Source organism: Xenopus tropicalis, chromosome 1 (genome assembly GCF_000004195.4).
Source record: "Xenopus tropicalis strain Nigerian chromosome 1, UCB_Xtro_10.0, whole genome shotgun sequence".
In the NCBI taxonomy this organism is placed as follows: domain Eukaryota; kingdom Metazoa; phylum Chordata; class Amphibia; order Anura; family Pipidae; genus Xenopus; species Xenopus tropicalis.
Window position 1 is genome coordinate 60,540,346 of NC_030677.2, and position 17,848 is coordinate 60,558,193.

The 17,848-nt window shown below is 40.7% G+C and overlaps 1 protein-coding gene across 1 annotated transcript in view; it reads left to right on the plus strand.

Moving 5' to 3' along the window:
* The first annotated feature begins 209 nt into the window (after positions 1-209).
* Positions 210-17,848, plus strand: part of mgat4a (alpha-1,3-mannosyl-glycoprotein 4-beta-N-acetylglucosaminyltransferase A) — a 58,402-nt gene continuing 40,763 nt past the window's right edge. Inside the window, exons 1-2 of the mRNA NM_001127006.1 lie at positions 210-613; positions 16,763-16,924. Coding sequence (NP_001120478.1) covers positions 523-613; positions 16,763-16,924 — 253 coding nt within the window. The 5' untranslated portion in view covers positions 210-522. The remainder of the gene's footprint in view (positions 614-16,762; positions 16,925-17,848) is intronic.

Sequence of the window (17,848 nt, forward strand, 5' to 3'; positions counted from 1 at the left end):
AATGTGACTTTTATGACATCTCCCCCCCCCCCCCATCCAGATTAAACATAAGAGTTCTGCTATTTTTCGTTCTTATTTTCTTATTCTGCCCATATGCTGAGAGCTGAATAACCCTTGCTAACAGAGGAAGTGAGGGAGGGGCGGGAATCCAGTTCCACAGACGGGACTACACAGCCAAGGCGGCAGCAGGGGGAGTGCTACCGAGCATTACAGCTCTGAGACCTGGCCAAGGTAGAGTCAGTATCCACCTGAGGCAAACCTGATGCAAACACAAGGCGGCCGAGAGAAGCGAAGAGGGGATGTCCATTGTATGAGCTCACAGCACAGAACCCTCCTCCTCCTCTATACACATGCGACTGGCTGAGGGGAACAGACCGAAGTGCAAAGTCTGACAGGGAGGCGAGCTCACTGCCGCTTGTGCCTCAACTGGCGCTTCCCCAGCAGAACCAGAAGGGAATAGAGTGCCGCTGCACAGCACAGACTCTGGCCGGTGTATGGGTGCTGGCAGGGGAGCTATGTGAGATGAGGTGCAGGAATGGCAGTCTGCTGACTTTCATTGCCTTGGCTGCTTTCCTCTCTCTGTCCTGGTACGCAGCGTTTAACGGGGATAGAGGTAAGTAGCCTGGGGTGATAGGTGACACGTAACCTCTGACTCCCCATCTCATAGCGAACTTTATCAGTATATGAGAAAGGGATATTGGGAGTCGTAGTCCTGCAACAGCTAAAGAGAGTCCCAAGGCTGTTTGTCACTGTTGAGAGAAGTAGCAGCCAGCGGACCCTCTCTGCTGTCAAAACAGCAAAGAAACAGACAAAACATAAAGCGGCACCTGCAGATCTGTGCGGTTTCCAGCGCAAGTGTTACAGCTGTCATTACTCCCCCCTCTCAAGGCGTGGGCTGTTCCGGTGCCGGGGAGCCAGTAGGAGGCTAGATACACGGGGTACCCACAGTGGGAGCCAGTAGGAGGCTAGATACACGGGGTTCCCACAGTGGGAGCCAGTAGGAGGCTAGATACACGGGTACTCACAGTGGGAGCCAGTAGGAGGCTAGATACACGGGTACCCACAGTGGGAGCCAGTAGGAGGCTAGATACACGGGTACCCACAGTGGGAGCCAGTAGGAGGCTAGATACACGGGTACTCACAGTGGGAGCCAGTAGGAGGCTAGATACACGGGTACCCACAGTGGGAGCCAGTAGGAGGCTAGATACACGGGGTACCCACAGTGGGAGCCAGTAGGAGGCTAGATACACGGGGTACCCACAGTGGGAGCCAGTAGGAGGCTAGATACACGGGGTACCCACAGTGGGAGCCAGTAGGAGGCTAGATACACGGGGTACCCACAGTGGGAGCCAGTAGGAGGCTAGATACACGGGGTACCCACAGTGGGAGCCAGTAGGAGGCTAGATACACAGAGTACCCACAGTGTGAGCCAGTAGGAGGCTAGATACACAGAGTACCCACAGTGGGAGCCAGTAGGAGGCTAGATACATGGGGTACCCACAGTGGGAGCCAGTAGGAGGCTAGATACAGGGGGTACCCACAGTGGGAGCCAGTAGGAGGCTAGATACAGGGGGTACCCACAGTGGGAGCCAGTAGGAGGCTAGATACACGGGGTACCCACAGTGGGAGCCAGTAGGAGGCTAGATACACGGGGTAGCCACAGTGGGAGCCAGTAGGAGGCTAGATACAGGGGGTACTTACAGTGGGAGCCAGTAGGAGGCTAGATACAGGGGGTACCCACAGTGGGAGCCAGTAGGAGGCTAGTGCAAGTCCAGGAAATGAATGAGACCACTGAAATTAATGAGGATTTTGGTTATTTTGTCACTTTCCCACTATAGTGATTAGACACTTTATCCAGACATGAAGTCAGAGAGCCCTGCCGGTGAGAGCTTACAATCTAGGGGGAGTTTAATGGGTATTCTTATAAATTATTTAAAGGACAGACCTTTAATGGATATTTGTACATTAGCTATGTTTTTTATCAGAGCCCATATTTAATAGTAACTGATAACCCAATAAAAAATGTGTTTTACATGATATGTAAGCTATTAAAGTTGACCACTTGCATCTCAAATCAAACATTTTCAGTACTGTTAAACAGCTAAATGTAATCAATGAGGTCTCAGGGCTCCCGTATAGCAGGAAAAGCCCAGGCTGATCAATGTCTGGGATTTATCTTGTTGTTAGGCAGCATTTAGCTCTCAATTAACTGATAGCAATTTAGGTTTTAAATGGTCACTGTCGGTAAACCTGCAAAGTCCAATGATGCTTTAGAGGCTCAAATAACTAGCAATTTAGCCTTTAGATTCAATTTTAACCCTCGGTTCATTGCAACCATGGTTGTGTATATAATATATATACAATAAAAGGTGCTGCTGCCTGGGTACTGACTAGCACCCAGAATCAAAATTAAAAAAAAAATTAAAATAAATACATTTATGTTTGAGGATAGCTTTATGATCTGAGTTTTGGTTTTGAATAAATAATTTATCTTGTAATTATCTATACATATTAAATAGATTATTGGACAATGCTACACAGAACCAGGCACTCTGGATGGGGGAGACAGTAATACTTTTGTCCCCCCCCCAAGGTTTGTTTAATATACCGCTGTGTGTCATTTGATTTTAGGTCATGTGCTAATTGCACTACCTTTTATTTTCCAAGATGGAATTGTGGTGCTAGGTACCTGGATATAGGCAGTGTCCTATCAACAACCACTTAAAACAAGAGGGAATTATCCTGAAAAGGGAAGAGTTTGTCTCTAAATTCTGATGTTGTGGTTACACACTGGCATAATAAATGGGGTAAGCAACCCTGTCTTATAGCGATATATGCAGTCTCTCTGTCTTTTTATCATGTATTTAAATCCTGCGATAGTGACCCCTTGAAATTCTTTCAGCTTTAGTACAAATCACTCCACTGCCAATGTTATTGCTGCAGATTACATTACAGCCTAAAAAAATCAAAGCAAAGATCTGACATTTAACTCTTATGTAGTATATTGATTGTATATGTATTTGTGTTTTTTCCGGTTTTTCTGTACTTGTTGATTAAACAGAGAATAGTTCAGTAGTTCATATTGCTTGGTAAAAGCAGTTAAAACTTTTTTTTTTAATGATAATATAGTCAATGGCTTATTAATTTGTGGATTAAAATTATTTTTTAGAAAAGAAAGACAGAAGCATTTTACCACTTACATAATGAATGCTAATTAACCACTCACATAATGAATACTTATAACCACTCACATAATGAAAGCTAATTTTAGATGTAGTTAAGTGTATACTAGTTTATGTTTTCACTTATCTCCTTAGGCAGGACTTTTGTGCATGCTTTGCCTGTTCCTTTACTATGTGATGTGGACAAATAGACCTAATCTTTTCTATACCTTTAAAATCTAGGGTTTACAGAGGACTGTTTGGTTTTATTTAATAGCATTGTGTTTTCAGTTCACATACCAACTCATCTGCACTGCCCTGTGGCTGATGGCAACAGGAAATGTGTTTTTGTTAAAGGAACAGTAATGCCAAATAAATGCAAGTGTGCAAGTAATTAAAATGTAGTGTTTTCTTGCACTGGTGAAAGTTGATGTTTGCTTCAGAAACACTATTATAGTTTATATAAACAAAGCTGCTGTTTGGCCATGGGGGTAGCTGTTCAAATTAAAATAGGGCTAAGGTTACATAGCAGAGAATGGATAAGCTCTGCAGAATACAATGGTGTTTTACAGATCTTATCTGTTTTCTGCTATGTAACCTTCGCCTTTTCTCCTTTTTTAGCTTGAATGGCTGCCCCCCTGGCTACACAGCAGCTTCTTTTTTATATAAAATATTGTAATGATTTTAAAGCAACAACAAATCAAAAGTGTTGAGGAGAACGCCTCATACTTATGCAAATAAATAATAAAACATTCTGGGAACTAATCCCAAAGGTAGGTAGAGCCAGGGATGTGAATACACAGACAATGTAGTTTGGAATCTCTACAGCCAATCTCCTTTAATCTGGAGGGAGAAATAAACCTGGAATATGAATTTATATTGGAATAATCTGTCCCTTGCATAGGTTACGATACAAGTTGCTGCGATTAATTGTGTGTGGTTCGTGCTGCGTGAATTGGTCGCTGCAACTTTTTAAAAAGTCACGCCTGCTAATCGATGCGTATGTCTTTTTACCAAGTCACTGCTTACTAGACACTGAAGTATAATGTATAAAGTAGTCACAAACCCACTTTCATATACTTGGGTCAGAATGCCTTCTGAAGTCAGTTAACACACCATTACGTGTCAGGATTGTGGCAGCAGTGTTTTCTAGTAGTTGCATCTAAAGATACATTTTCATGGTACTAACAAGGGCAAAGTTTGTTCTGGTGTGTGCTAAAACCCAAGGTTTCTTTTTCTGGTTTAGTGCAAATACAGCAAGCTAAAGTGTTGCATGTTCTGACAGTCAAACAAAACTTTTATTAAAAGATCTATGTCTTCTGTGTATTTTTGGGTTTAAGTTTAAATTCTATTTGTTCAGCACTCAAATGTGTTTATTGCTTTGCAATTTTTGCAATGCTGGATTTCACAATAGCATGCGTAGGCAAGAAACTGATGAAAGAAACGACAAGCACACAAACAGAACTTTTTAGTGCTTATGTGAAGGCTGTGACATTGCTATGGTTGACATGCAAGTAGCACATATTAAAAAATAAATAAAACTGTTTACAGTGAATACATTTCCTGCTTTTGGACAGGTTTTGCAGGGCATTTAGTTTAACAACAGAATGTCAAGTCATTAGGTATTTCCCCGTATCTCCTGAACAGGATAGATTATGGCAAGTGTGAAGAGGCAGTGCCACACAGGGGCATTCCAGTCAGTCAGTGGAATGCACTGCAGTTATTGAATGAAATGCAAAAGTTGGACATACTGAGCTATCTCCGCCAAACTTAAGTAAAGGGTAATGGGTCCGACTCTTAGACTTTTTCCATAGAAACTGACCATAAAGTATTTCAAACCATGTGTCTGCACCCAGGCTGATGCAGTGAATCTGGGTGCAGATACAGAAAAGAGGGGATGCCAGTTGATCGATTGATTCAGTCAGCCCCATGTGGCATTAGCCTACACAATTGTAGATTTAGATAATTGTATGTGGATATATATTCCCCCCATTGTCCTTGAATTAGTGTTCATTAGTTGTTATATCGCTCTTTTCTCTCTCGGCTGAGCCAAGTAGATTATTTGGTGTTGAAATATTAATGTATTACTCAAGTCTGAAGCCATTGTGATTTCCACGTGGTTGGTCTCTAAAGGCTTATGTTCAACATACTTAAATAAACACACAGAGCTTGTGTTTTTTCACCATTGATGTTCTGACTTTTTTTAGAGAAAGAAAAAATTACTTTTGAGCTATAGCACATGGGACATTTTCTCTTGTGGCACATTTCAGCTGGGGAAGAAGCACCTGAATGTGCTCCAACACTTCCCAATGACGTCTAGGAAAACTACATGACTATGCTAGTAAGGCAGTTGTTGGCTTGAATACGGTCTAATTTCTGTTTATGGCTAAGAGCCGCCAGCACTTGCAGCCACAGTTGGTTCCTACTGAAGTCAGTAAGGGGCAGCTGAGGCAGTTTGGAATACGCCTACTTTGTTGAGCAAAAAAAAACAAATAAGTCATTTCTATGCTTTTCTTTGCAAGGGTACCTACCCATGGCTGGTAATTAATTGTTCCATATGATGTCTCAGTCTTATGTGTTTGCTGCCTTAAGCTGCACCACAGGAAAAAGTAGAGTATCTACACTGTGTTTATATAGATTCTAGGTTGCCTTTGGGGGGGGGGGGGGTGGCAGCGTTTGGGTAACAAGGCTATTACTGAAACTGGTGGCCAACATTTGCTGTATTATTATATCATTGCACTTATTACATTGTTAGTTATTTATTTCGAGAATATTTAGATGATAAAATCATATTAAACCATTTATATTATAGTTAACAGATTTGTTCGCACAGGTGGTTGAGAATTCTGTGTCATAAAAAAATGTATGTTTAACTGTTTGCAGGATAAACATACCATTGATTTATGCAAAATGTTGACATGTAAACAAACGCACAGAATAGATTATATCACTGAATGGAAATGTAAAACATATGGCTTTAGCATTATGGTCTTTTGAAGCAGGCGTTGTAGATCCTGTGTTCAGTGGCACTAAAAAGGTTAACTTTTAAAGGAGACATATTGGATAAATGGGAAAACCCTAATTTTGTAGGCAATTATGAATAATATACGGTGCTGGTTTCCCTTTGGGCTAAACATTAATCCTGTCTGTAACAATGGTCCCTTTATTGGAGCTCCCTATAGATCCTATCGCTTCTCTGTCTGAGTTTGAAATGAGGGGTGGGCGTCAGGGCCGGAACTAGGGGTAGGCAGAAGAGGCAGCTGCCTAGGGCACAACAATTGAGGGGCGCCAGGCAGAAGCCTCTCCTGCCTACCCCTAGTGCTACTTTGTCATTGCCTCCGCCGCTTGTCATTAGCGGCGGAGGCAATGACCGATCTAATCGCCCCGCCCCGGGGAGGTGGGCGGAGTTGTCCGACCGGGTTGCCTAGGGTGCCCGGTCGGCCTGGCCCGCCCCTGGTGGGCGTGTCCTAACAGTCCCTGCCAGAAGCACAGTAGGAGGGGGAGAGCCAATCACAGCCCTGCACTCACACAAGCACAGACAGGCTTCAGTTCCCTATCAGGTCAGCCTAGCTGCTGATTGGTTCCTATCCTACAGTACAGTGTACGGAGGGCCGGCGGCTCCCCTGCACATTCAGAGAATTCAGCCAGAGACTGATGGGCGGGACTAGTGGGGTTTTGGTGGAATTTCTCAATAAATCAGCCTGAAACACAACTTTTTTAAGCACAATCCTTCTATATCTGGAGGAGTATAATTCACTAGTACATTCTTAATTTTTATAGGATATGTCTCCTTTAAGAAAGACAATATGTAACGTATGTAACAGTATTGTATGTAATAGTATCTCTGTTTGGCAGGCATTTTAAACTGTTTTTTAAAAAGTAAGGTCAAATGCAGGTATAAGCAGGGCACCAAAAGCAAAACCAAGCCTAAAAGCTTTATGCATGCGATACAGATATTCAGATTTTCTGTTGGGCCCATGGCATCCCAGTCTGTGGATGTTTTACAATACTAACCAGTCTGGGTGCGTACATAGCCTAAGACCAAGGTGCCACTGCAACGTCATGTTTCTCTGGATAACATTCTTGAAAGTGTCAATCTACCAGATTCCTTGATCTGTGGCACGTAAACTTTATATATTTGCTCTTGCACGGTGCTTCTATATGAGTGTTAAGTTGAAATATCCAGCACAAAGCTCACACAAAACATTGCACGTTAAGAGGTTTTTTTTTCCCTATAGAATAATTCTTTTTTGGTTTAAAAGGCAGCTCATGTAACACACGGTAACATTATACAATAGGACACTCCTTTTGTGAGAGATCTTAAACCAACTGGAACCTTTTGTCAGTTACAGATTCTTCATTTAACAATAAATTATGCATTAGTTGCAGGATTGTCATTTCAAGACTGACTTTTTCCTACAGGGATGTATGTCTTTAAAGTGACACTGACACTTTTCTATCAAAACCAGTAGGTGTGTATTGGTTTTTTTTCTTCAAAACTGTCCCCGAAGCCACCAGTACTTAAAGTCACGGCGGTCATAAGGGAGTCACATTGGACTGTGAGCAGGATGATCCTTCCATAGACTGGAAAAAAATTGTAAACAGTACTCCAGCCTACTGAAGGATTATGCCTCCAGCCCAGTGTTCTTGAGAGAGCCATGTCATCATTCCCACCTTAGCTACAGTATGTTGGTGAGACAGAATAATGAAGGGAATTAGTTGGCAGAGGGTTTCAGCTTCCAAAGGAGGAAGTAGTGTTCTGCTTATTATATTAGACATATACTCATTACAGCCTTTATAGATTACATAACCATATTAGAAACATTTTTTATTTACCCGGTTTTATTTTTACACTGATTTGTTCCTTTAAAGTATGAAATAGGTAAGTGGAAGTGGTGTGAGAGTAAATAAGTGGGGGGACTGGGGTGGCGAGGTGGGAATCAGGGTATTGTGCACAAAGGGGCGAATGATAAGGTAGTATGGGTGACCGGAGAAGAGGTAATTACCATTGGTACATCTTGGCCTACTTTTGCTCAGTATCATACTGAGCATCATTTTTATACAATCAGCAGGGTAGATTCCCTTCCATCTTTTTAACTATTATGGTAATGTCACACATTGTGCCTATAACATAAAACACCATTGCTACCCCATGCACATAGGACAATTTTGTATCTACATTATGGAAGGAAATCGGAATACCTGGATGAAACCCAAGCAAGGATTGAAACAATTTACAGACTCTTTCCATATATGATAGAAAAATAAAATATTTCTATACATGTACTTGATATGGTGTATGTTCTTGCTCTCAACTCAAATGAATTGTTTTTATCATTTGGAGTTAGACAGGAAACACATCCCATATTATGAAGACTTTTACTTTGTTCTTGCAGGTGTACTTACTGGTGGTGTTTCCACCATATATAGCAGAAGCCATACATTCCCAATGTTGTGACAACAATGCATTTACAATGTAGCAACACAAGGTGTGGTATGATTATTTCGCTCTGTTGCTTTAGCAACTTAAGATTGTACTCTTGACTTTGTTAATATGATGCTTTGTGATTGCCTTGGAAACTGTCTTACAATCCATTTAACTGACACCCTGTATCCCCCTCAGGCCAAACGAGGTGTGCATGTTGGACAATGACCTGCTTGATTGTAGACCTCGCTAAATGAGTGGATCGTATAATGTATGGCCACCTTAAGTCAGCTAAAAATATTAAATAAAACCCAGTAGGATTTTACCTTCAGTATAGATTGACACAGCTTCATTAACATCAAGGAGCACACTTTTCAAAGCATGAATTGGATTGTTCTAAGTACGATTGGAAAAAATTCGGAGTATCTATGATAATTTCTGATGTGCGTAAATTGCGCAAAAATTTGTGTTGTGGTAAAATATTGTGGTTGCGATCCAAAAGTTAAGAAATTTTCACAGCCGAACGATCGTAAACAGCGTGAAAACCTTTTTGACTTTGAATACTTCAATGCATGATTTGGAAACCTTCCATGGCACTCTGTAGCGCCAACCTGGCCAAAAGAAAGTCATGATACCAAAGCTTGAATGAATTACGAAATGTTCGTAGTCATTTCGAAAAATACGACTTTACACATAATTTTAACAATATTTTCGTGGTCATTACGAAAAGTTCTAAACTTTAGAAAAAATATGAAACTTTCAAAACCGTGGTCATCGTGCTTTGATAAATGTGTGTCTCATAAATAATGTATCAAGTGTAAGGTATTGTTTTATCAATACAGAGAAATACAGGAAATCATTTTTTAATTGGAATTGACTTAAAATAAACTCGATGGGAGGTGACCTTCCCACACGGGATCTGGATAAGGGATTCCATACCGCTATCTTCATAATCTGTGTTTATGTTAGAATTAACTTTTTTGGTATGATGTATACGTTTTATGAATGTCTTTCTCCTCTAAAACTGCAGTTGGAAATGCCATCTGGTTGCCAGGGTCACCCATGCCTTTTATTTTGAGACTAGAGTTTTACTACCTAACTTTTTATTCAGACCCTCTCACATGCTGTCCTGTCAGATTCTGGTCAGATTGACATCGGATGGATTAAAGGTTAGAAACTGAATACATTTACACCCACAATACTTACCTGCAAATATATTTACCTTGTGGCTTCTTATTCATAAGGGTAGAGTTACAAATTCCATGAGGCCAGTAGTATGAGTCTTCAGCTGAAACCACAAATAGTTCAGTGTTATTTTTAGGCTACAAAGAAATTTGTGACGCCACCTCCCAGTAACCCTTATATGAGTGACGCATTTTTAACCTTTTAACTAATGTCCGAATACAGTTAGAACAGGAATATTTTAATTTTCAGTTGATAAGGCTTTATATGAAATAAACTATGGGAAAGCAGAATCATTTTTGGACCCTTGTGACATTAAAATGATTGGATAAATAGGGGAATTTTACAAATTCAGTAACATAATATGGATTTTATATTCTCTGGAATGTAAGTAGCCTGCATCAAAATAGTGCAGCAAGAGGGTAATTTAGGCCACTTTTCAGTTGCTCAGAAAAATGCTACATGTCCCATTAACTTTGGATTTTTATAGTAAACAGTGCAGTAGAGGATTAATACTAGCTTCACAATTATTATGCAGTTTAATTGTAAATATTTTTAATTTTAATAAAACATAACAGTATTGCATGTAGGTACATAAATGAAATTTAACAATATAAACGGAATCAAGAGAACTAAACCCTAAAAATAAATATGTAAAGAAATGCTATATTTTATATACTGAACTTATTACACCAGCCTAAAGATTCAGTATCTCTGTAGTAGAAAGGATTCAGGCCTTTAGTGTTTTCTCAGGAGCTCCCCATCTTGACACTGCACATGCTGTGGGCAGCTGTTGAGAGGCTAAGGTTAGGGGTTGTCCCAAATTATTAAGCAGAAAATTAGGCTTATATAAACTGATGCTACAGGGCTGATTATTAAATTTTGATGTTAATTGCACCGGTTTTATAGCTTCCATGTACCAATAATCTGTATTTGCTCATCCGCTTTATACTGGGACATTTATCTGTATATACAGTATATTGTGTGTCGACCCCTGAGCTCAGTTGCTAAAGGGCTGTTGTTGTCTTGAGCTGGTACAATTAATACAGCTTTTCCAGCAGAATCCTGCATTTAAATCTGTTTTTCAAAAACAAAAATATAATCTTTTTTTTAATATTGAAGTTGCCCATGGGACTAGACATATTCTTCTTTTCCCAGGGTGCCACAGCCATGTGACCTGTGCTTTACTGCTGAGCTGCAAGTTGGAGTGATATCACCCTCCTCCCAGCAGCCAATCAGCAGAACAATGGAAAGGGAGCAAGATAGCAGATAACAGTAGATATCAGAATAGCACTCAATAGTAAGAAAATCCGGCTTGGGACTTCTACAGTTACATAGGAGTAGGAGAAACAATAGGTTGTGGCTGCCTACACATCGCCCCGAGGCCGCCCCCATTCTTTGCCCCCTACCCCCCCCCATGCGCACGCGTAAACGTTTAAACTCCGATACATAGCACTGGGATGAGGTCCCCCTTGATCTGTATGGGAGCAAAATTTCGCCGCCCTAGGCCCGGGCTCTTGTGGCCTCGCCACAAATCCGGGAATGTGCCTACACACCAATATTACAACTAAAAAAAATACATTTGTTGGTTCAAGAATAACATTTGAACACTATGAAAGTCATGACAGAATCCCCTTAATGAAGCTTTAGTTCTGTAAGGAGTTTGACTGGTTTGACGGGGTACTGGTTTATTGGACTACAGGTGAGAGTTCATTTTTTTCTTATATATGATGAATAGTCAGATATGTAAGGACCTTGCTGCAGAATTCCCCGTGCCTGTACCCTTTAGTAAACATTCAGAGAACAATAAGATAATGATAACATTTCTTTTCTGTGCTTTCAGTACCAGGCTTTGTCAACCTAAGATATCAGAATAGACTTGTCAGTCACGGTCATACAAGTCCAAGCAGATTGAGGAATGTTTATGAGAAATTATTTTGAAGGCAGTAGTACACAAGGTGACTGTGGGCATATTTCCCAATACTTTTCTTGCCCCAAAAATGCAGCAATGAAATCTAATTATAATAAAATTAAAAGGGCCCTTTAGTACGTCAGACAAGCGTTAGTGTTATGATTCTCAAATCATTTCACCATTTCTACAACTAAACCCAAAAGTCAATTTAGTCTACTGTAGCAGCATATTTGTCTTTTTTTTAAAAAACATTAATAATAATATTTCATTTGCACAACAAAATTATACACCTGAGTGGATCTGTATAAATGCGTAAAGTCGTAATTCTTTTCTGAATCCTGTACAGCCAGCCCAGAGCTTTGTTATTAGAAATGCTTCCTGTGCAGTACGTGGCAAACATATTGACAATTACTCTTGGTGCCATTCTCCAGGGAGCACTCCATACTCCCACCTTCTCCCATGTGGTTATAGAGCGGTATCTGCTGCTTCTAACAGATGGAACCAAATATAGCTGCAGAACATAGAATAATCTTAACCCATTGATGAGTTATTTCAAGCATTTTTTTCTTTTTTTTTTTTTTGATGTGTGCTTTTTAACTTGTTTCCTCTGTCACTGTCCTTCTCTATATTTAAGGTAACACCATCCTTTTAAGAGATGATGCATATTAAATGTAGAATGTGTCATCCTAAATATGTATTTTAACGAAATCTCTCACTAAAGCTCAGGTTTATTTGATTTTTATAAGATGCATAAAAATATGGCAGATTTCTTCACACTTTTTGTGTTTAGGCCCCCTCCCATTTATTCTCAACACTGATCCAGGGCTGGATTTCTGCCATGTTTGCAAAATTCACAGACCATGGTGACATGTAAATACCCATTTGCACAGATCCAGCTGATTCAGATTACCATGGGAATGTACCTTTAGGGCGTGACAGCCTCTGGGTCCTTCTACAAGTAAAGGTATTGAACCTTAAATAAATATACATTTTTCACAAAGAACATGTTTGTGGAGGAAATCCTTAGCAAAATCCACAATATGACTCATTAGGGTGACTGGACTGTTCAACCTGTAGTCTACCAGCACTAAAGGGTTTTTGCTGGCGGTCAAAAGTTTTAGTTGAGGGGCAGCAAAACAGCAGCTGGCTGGCTGGCCGGCCAGCCACACAACTAACTAGAATCACATGGGGGTTTTTTTGATTAACTGAAATGTTTCAATTATTTTACCACTAGAAAGATTTGTGGTGTAGCTTTCTTGGTGATGATAATTTGCATCGGTTTTGGAATTGCAAAGTGATATATTGGGTCTATACTTGGGTTACCCTCCCAAAACCACTTACATAGTACTGTTATGATAACAAACAAAAACTTTTTTGTGCATCAAAAGAATTGCAACTAAAGAGGTTCAGACGAAACTTGGCTGGATTTTTTTAACATTTGTTCAAAGATGAGTGTCAGTAATTCTCAAAGACTGAAACCTTCAGTTTTTGAGTACTGCTTATTTGCACACAAAGACTCGGCTGCAAATCTTGCAAAAATTGCTGCCATTCAGCTCAGTCCCTAACAGAAGTCTGTATTCACTGAATCTGTAGTTTTCTGGAGAAGGGACATCTGCCCTTGCAAAATTTGTATTTGGTTATATGGTGGCAGGCAGTACAATGGCCAGTCATCTAAAGTATCCAATCGATAGGTCAAAGGGCCACATGGATGAATACCATACAAGTAACTACACACATTTATAGCCTCCATTTCCATTGTTCCATTTGTGGCTCCACTTCCTCAGCTGCCACTGCAGCATGCACTTGCTTATAATGGTATATTGGAAGATGAGACAGATCATCTGCTATTATGAACGGAAGCAACCTCCCCAGGAATATATATTAAGATGGTAGAGCGGTATACTGTACAGTAGCTGAGAATAGCCAAACTGCCTCATCTGGGCATGTACTATCATTTCTAAATATAAAAACTGCAGTAAAATAAATTAAGGGGCAAATTTATTAAACTATGAGATTGGAGCTCACCACAGAATAATTTTAGAAGTGTATTTATCAGCGGGTGAAAGATTTTACCATTTAATAAATACGCTTATAAAAATCCCATAGGAAAGAACAGAAAGTGGGTGAGTATTTTTCTGTAGTGAACTTTGATAAATCTGCCCCCTTGAGTGTAATGCACTGCAAACAGAAGCACATTTTGGTTTGGTGCTACCCTAGGAAACGGACCTCCAACTGCCCCACCAAGCAGATCAGTGTATGGTCAATACAATTGGTGCATACATTACTCTGGAAGAGGGGGAACTCCCTTCCCCTCAGTTCCACTATTGGATTTAGCTGCACATGTCCAGTGGCAAGCCTTTTCTTTTAAATATATATGCACCCAAGGGCTGCCGCACAAAAGCTCTCCTCTGGTGCCAGTACATAAATATACAGTGGCTTGCGAAAGTATTCGGCCCCCTTGAACTTTTCCACATTTTGTCACCTTACAGCCACAAACATGAATCAATTTTATTGGAATTCCACGTGAAAGACCAATACAAAGTGGTGTACACGTGAGAAGTGGAACGAAAATCATACATGATTCCAAACATTTTTTACAAATAAATAACTGCAAAGTGGGGTGTGCATAATTATTCAGCCCCCTTTGGTCTGAGTGCAGTCAGTTGCCCATAGACATTGCCTGATGAGTGCTAATGACTAAATAGAGTGCACCTGTGTGTAATCTAATGTCAGTACAAATACATCTGCTCTGTGACGGCCTCAGAGGTTGTCTAAGAGAATATTGGGAGCAACAACACCATAAAGTCCAAAGAACACACCAGACCAGTCAGGGATAAAGTTATTGAGAAATTTAAAGCAGGCTTAGGCTACAAAAAGATTTCCAAAGCCTTGAACATCCCACGGAGCACTGTTCAAGCGATCATTCAGAAATGGAAGGAGTATGGCACAACTGTAAACCTACCAAGACAAGGCCGTCCACCTAAACTCACAGGCCGAACAAGGAGAGCGCTGATCAGAAATGCAGCCAAGAGGCCCATGGTGACTCTGGACGAGCTGCAGAGATCTACAGCTCAGGTGGGGGAATCTGTCCATAGGACAACTATTAGTCGTGCACTGCACAAAGTTGGCCTTTATGGAAGAGTGGCAAGAAGAAAGCCATTGTTAACAGAAAACCATAAGAAGTCCTGTTTGCAGTTTGCCACAAGCCATGTGGGGGACACAGCAAACATGTGGAAGAAGGTGCTCTGGTCAGATGAGACCAAAAGGGAACTTTTTGGCCAAAATGCAAAACGCTATATGTGGCGGAAAACTAACACTGCACATCACTCTGAACACACCATCCCCACTGTCAAATATGGTGGTAGCAGCATCATGCTCTGGGGGGGCTTCTCTTCAGCAGGGACAGGGAAGCTGGTCAGAGTTGATGGGAAGATGGATGGAGCCAAATACAGGGCAATCTTGGAAGAAAACCTCTTGGAGTCTGCAAAAGACTTGAGACTGGGGCGGAGGTTCACCTTCCAGCAGGACAACGACCCTAAACATAAAGCCAGGGCAACAATGGAATGGTTTAAAACAATGAATGGCCCAGTCAAAATCCAGATCTAAATCCAATTGGGAATCTGTGGCAAGATCTGAAAACTGCTGTTCACAAACGCTGTCCATCTAATCTGACTGAGCTGGAGCTGTTTTGCAAAGAAGAATGGGCAAGGATTTCAGTCTCTAGATGTGCAAAGCTGGTAGAGACATACCCTAAAAGCCTGGCTGCTGTAATTGCAGCAAAAGGTGGTTCTACAAAGTATTGACTCAGGGGGCTGAATAATTACGCACACCCCACTTTGCAGTTATTTATTTGTAAAAAATGTTTGGAATCATGTATGATTTTCATTCCACTTCTCACGTGTACACCACTTTGTATTGGTCTTTCACTTGGAATTCCAATAAAATTGATTCATGTTTGTGGCTGTAATGTGACAAAATGTGGGAAAAATATGTTGATTCAGAATTTCATGGTGTCAACAAATCCCAAAAAAGTTGGGACAGAACAGTTAACATGTATATATAAACAATTCACAAAAATGGTTTGCAGATACATTTGGATGAGGATCGGAGACACTAGGGGGAGGGCCCTGCTCACGAGCTTACATTCTAAAAGGGAGGGCTGAGACATAAGGTCAGGGTAACTAGCATGGCGTTAGAGTTCATGTAGGTGTGACAGTAAGTGCGGAGTGAGAGGTGAAAACCAGTGGTTGGTTAATGTTTGAGGGAAGATTAGGGGTACTAGTGGGTAATCGCATTTCTGATGAGAATTTTGGCAGTCTCATGAGTGAGGAAATGTCAAATGCGTGCAATGTTTTTGAGGTGAAACCGACAGGATTTATAGAGTGTTTGAATGTAGGGAGCGTGAAAGAGAGAGCAGAGTCAAATGTGACTCCTATACAGCGAGCTTGTGGAACTGGAGTTATATTAATATTTCCACGCAGACAGTGATGTCAGGCAGGGAAACAGAGTTGGAGGGAAGATGACCAGCCCAGTTTTGTCCATGTTGATTTTTAGGTGGCGAGAGCACATGAATGCAGAAATTGCAGTTAGACAGTCAGAGACACGAGCTAGCAGCGAATGCAGACCTGGGGAAGAGAGGTAGATTTGGGTAAATGATGAAAATGAAATCCAAAGGAGCTGACCCAGACCAGTGTTGTAGATTGAAAATAGAAGGGGTCCAAGAACAAAGCCTTGAGGCACCCCAACTGAGAGAGGCTTAGGAGTGGAGGTGGAGGCCGAATGGGAGACACTGAAGAAACAGTTGGAAAGATAGGAGGAGATCCAAGATAGAGCCTTATCTTGAATCCCCAGTGAGGATAGAATATGGAGCAAGAGAGAATGATTTTTATATTTATATTTTATATAAATATAAAGACACGTAAATATTATGCTGTACAGAGCAGAGATTTTTTTCCCATAACACTAATCTTGAATGTAATTGTATTTTTGCATGTATATTACAGTATTGTTTGTACACATATTTACAGTAGCACTAGTTAGATTTTTTTAATATATCTAATATATCTACCCCTTGTTTTGCAGCAAATGGAGGAGAACTGTACGAGAAACAATTTTTTGATCTCCAGCAGAGGTTGTATCTGGCAGAGCAAGAGAATCAGAAGAGATCTCGGGACCTGAGTACGGTTCTTGATGAAATTAAACGAGCTGTAGAAGAAAAGAGGAATGCTTTTGAGAACCACACAGGTATGATTATCTTGTTATCTGAGAAGGGCTTCTGAGCAGAATGCAATGTTTGTGCTACATATTCATACATATCCTCATCCTACTTTTCTGGACTAATGTTGTCTTTTGCTAATTGCCCTTAAATTGTTGAATAATCTCTTCAGTCTGTGGTTAAACCATGATAATTACCTCTGTCATTCATAATGCTGAATCTTACTTGCTGTGCATATAACTTTTGTATTTCTCTGACTAAATAACATACCTTACCTCGCTACCATGGGGGACTAATCTCCCCGAAATGCTTACCCACCGACAAGAATGTGGGATAGCATACATGTCGCTTTGGTTTTCTGAAGTCACCTCACAAGGAAAGGTAGGGCGACTTTGGAAAACCGAAGTGGTGCGTATTCCATCCTACCAGAAATTCACATTCTTGCTGGTGAAAAGGCATTTCAAGGAGAATAGTTATTCATGGTAGTGAAGATTTATCACTACTATGTGGTGCTTAAAGCTCCTAAAGTAGCATTGTGTGTCATATAACATTCTGGGGAATAGCCTATGCTTTGGTTTTCCAAAATCGCAAGAAGTTGCCTGCAGGGGGAAACTTTGCACAACTTCAGAAAACTGAATTGATGCGTAGGCCTTTCCACCTGCGATTCCTTTTTTTTTCCAGTGGAAAAGCATTTTAGAGAGATTAGTCGTCCGTTGTAGCAGAGACCTATGGCGGGTGAATAATCTCTGCGTAGGACATCACACTAAGATGCACTAAATGATCAGTTAACATCTAATTAAACAGTAAAGGGGGGCAGGGACTTACTATCTTAGGGGGTAGATTTATCAAAATGTGAGGTGTGAGGTGAAAGTTGAAATTTACCATTTGATAAATAAGCTTCTAAATATCCCATAGGAATGAATTTAAAAGTGTGTGATTTTTTTCTGTGCTGA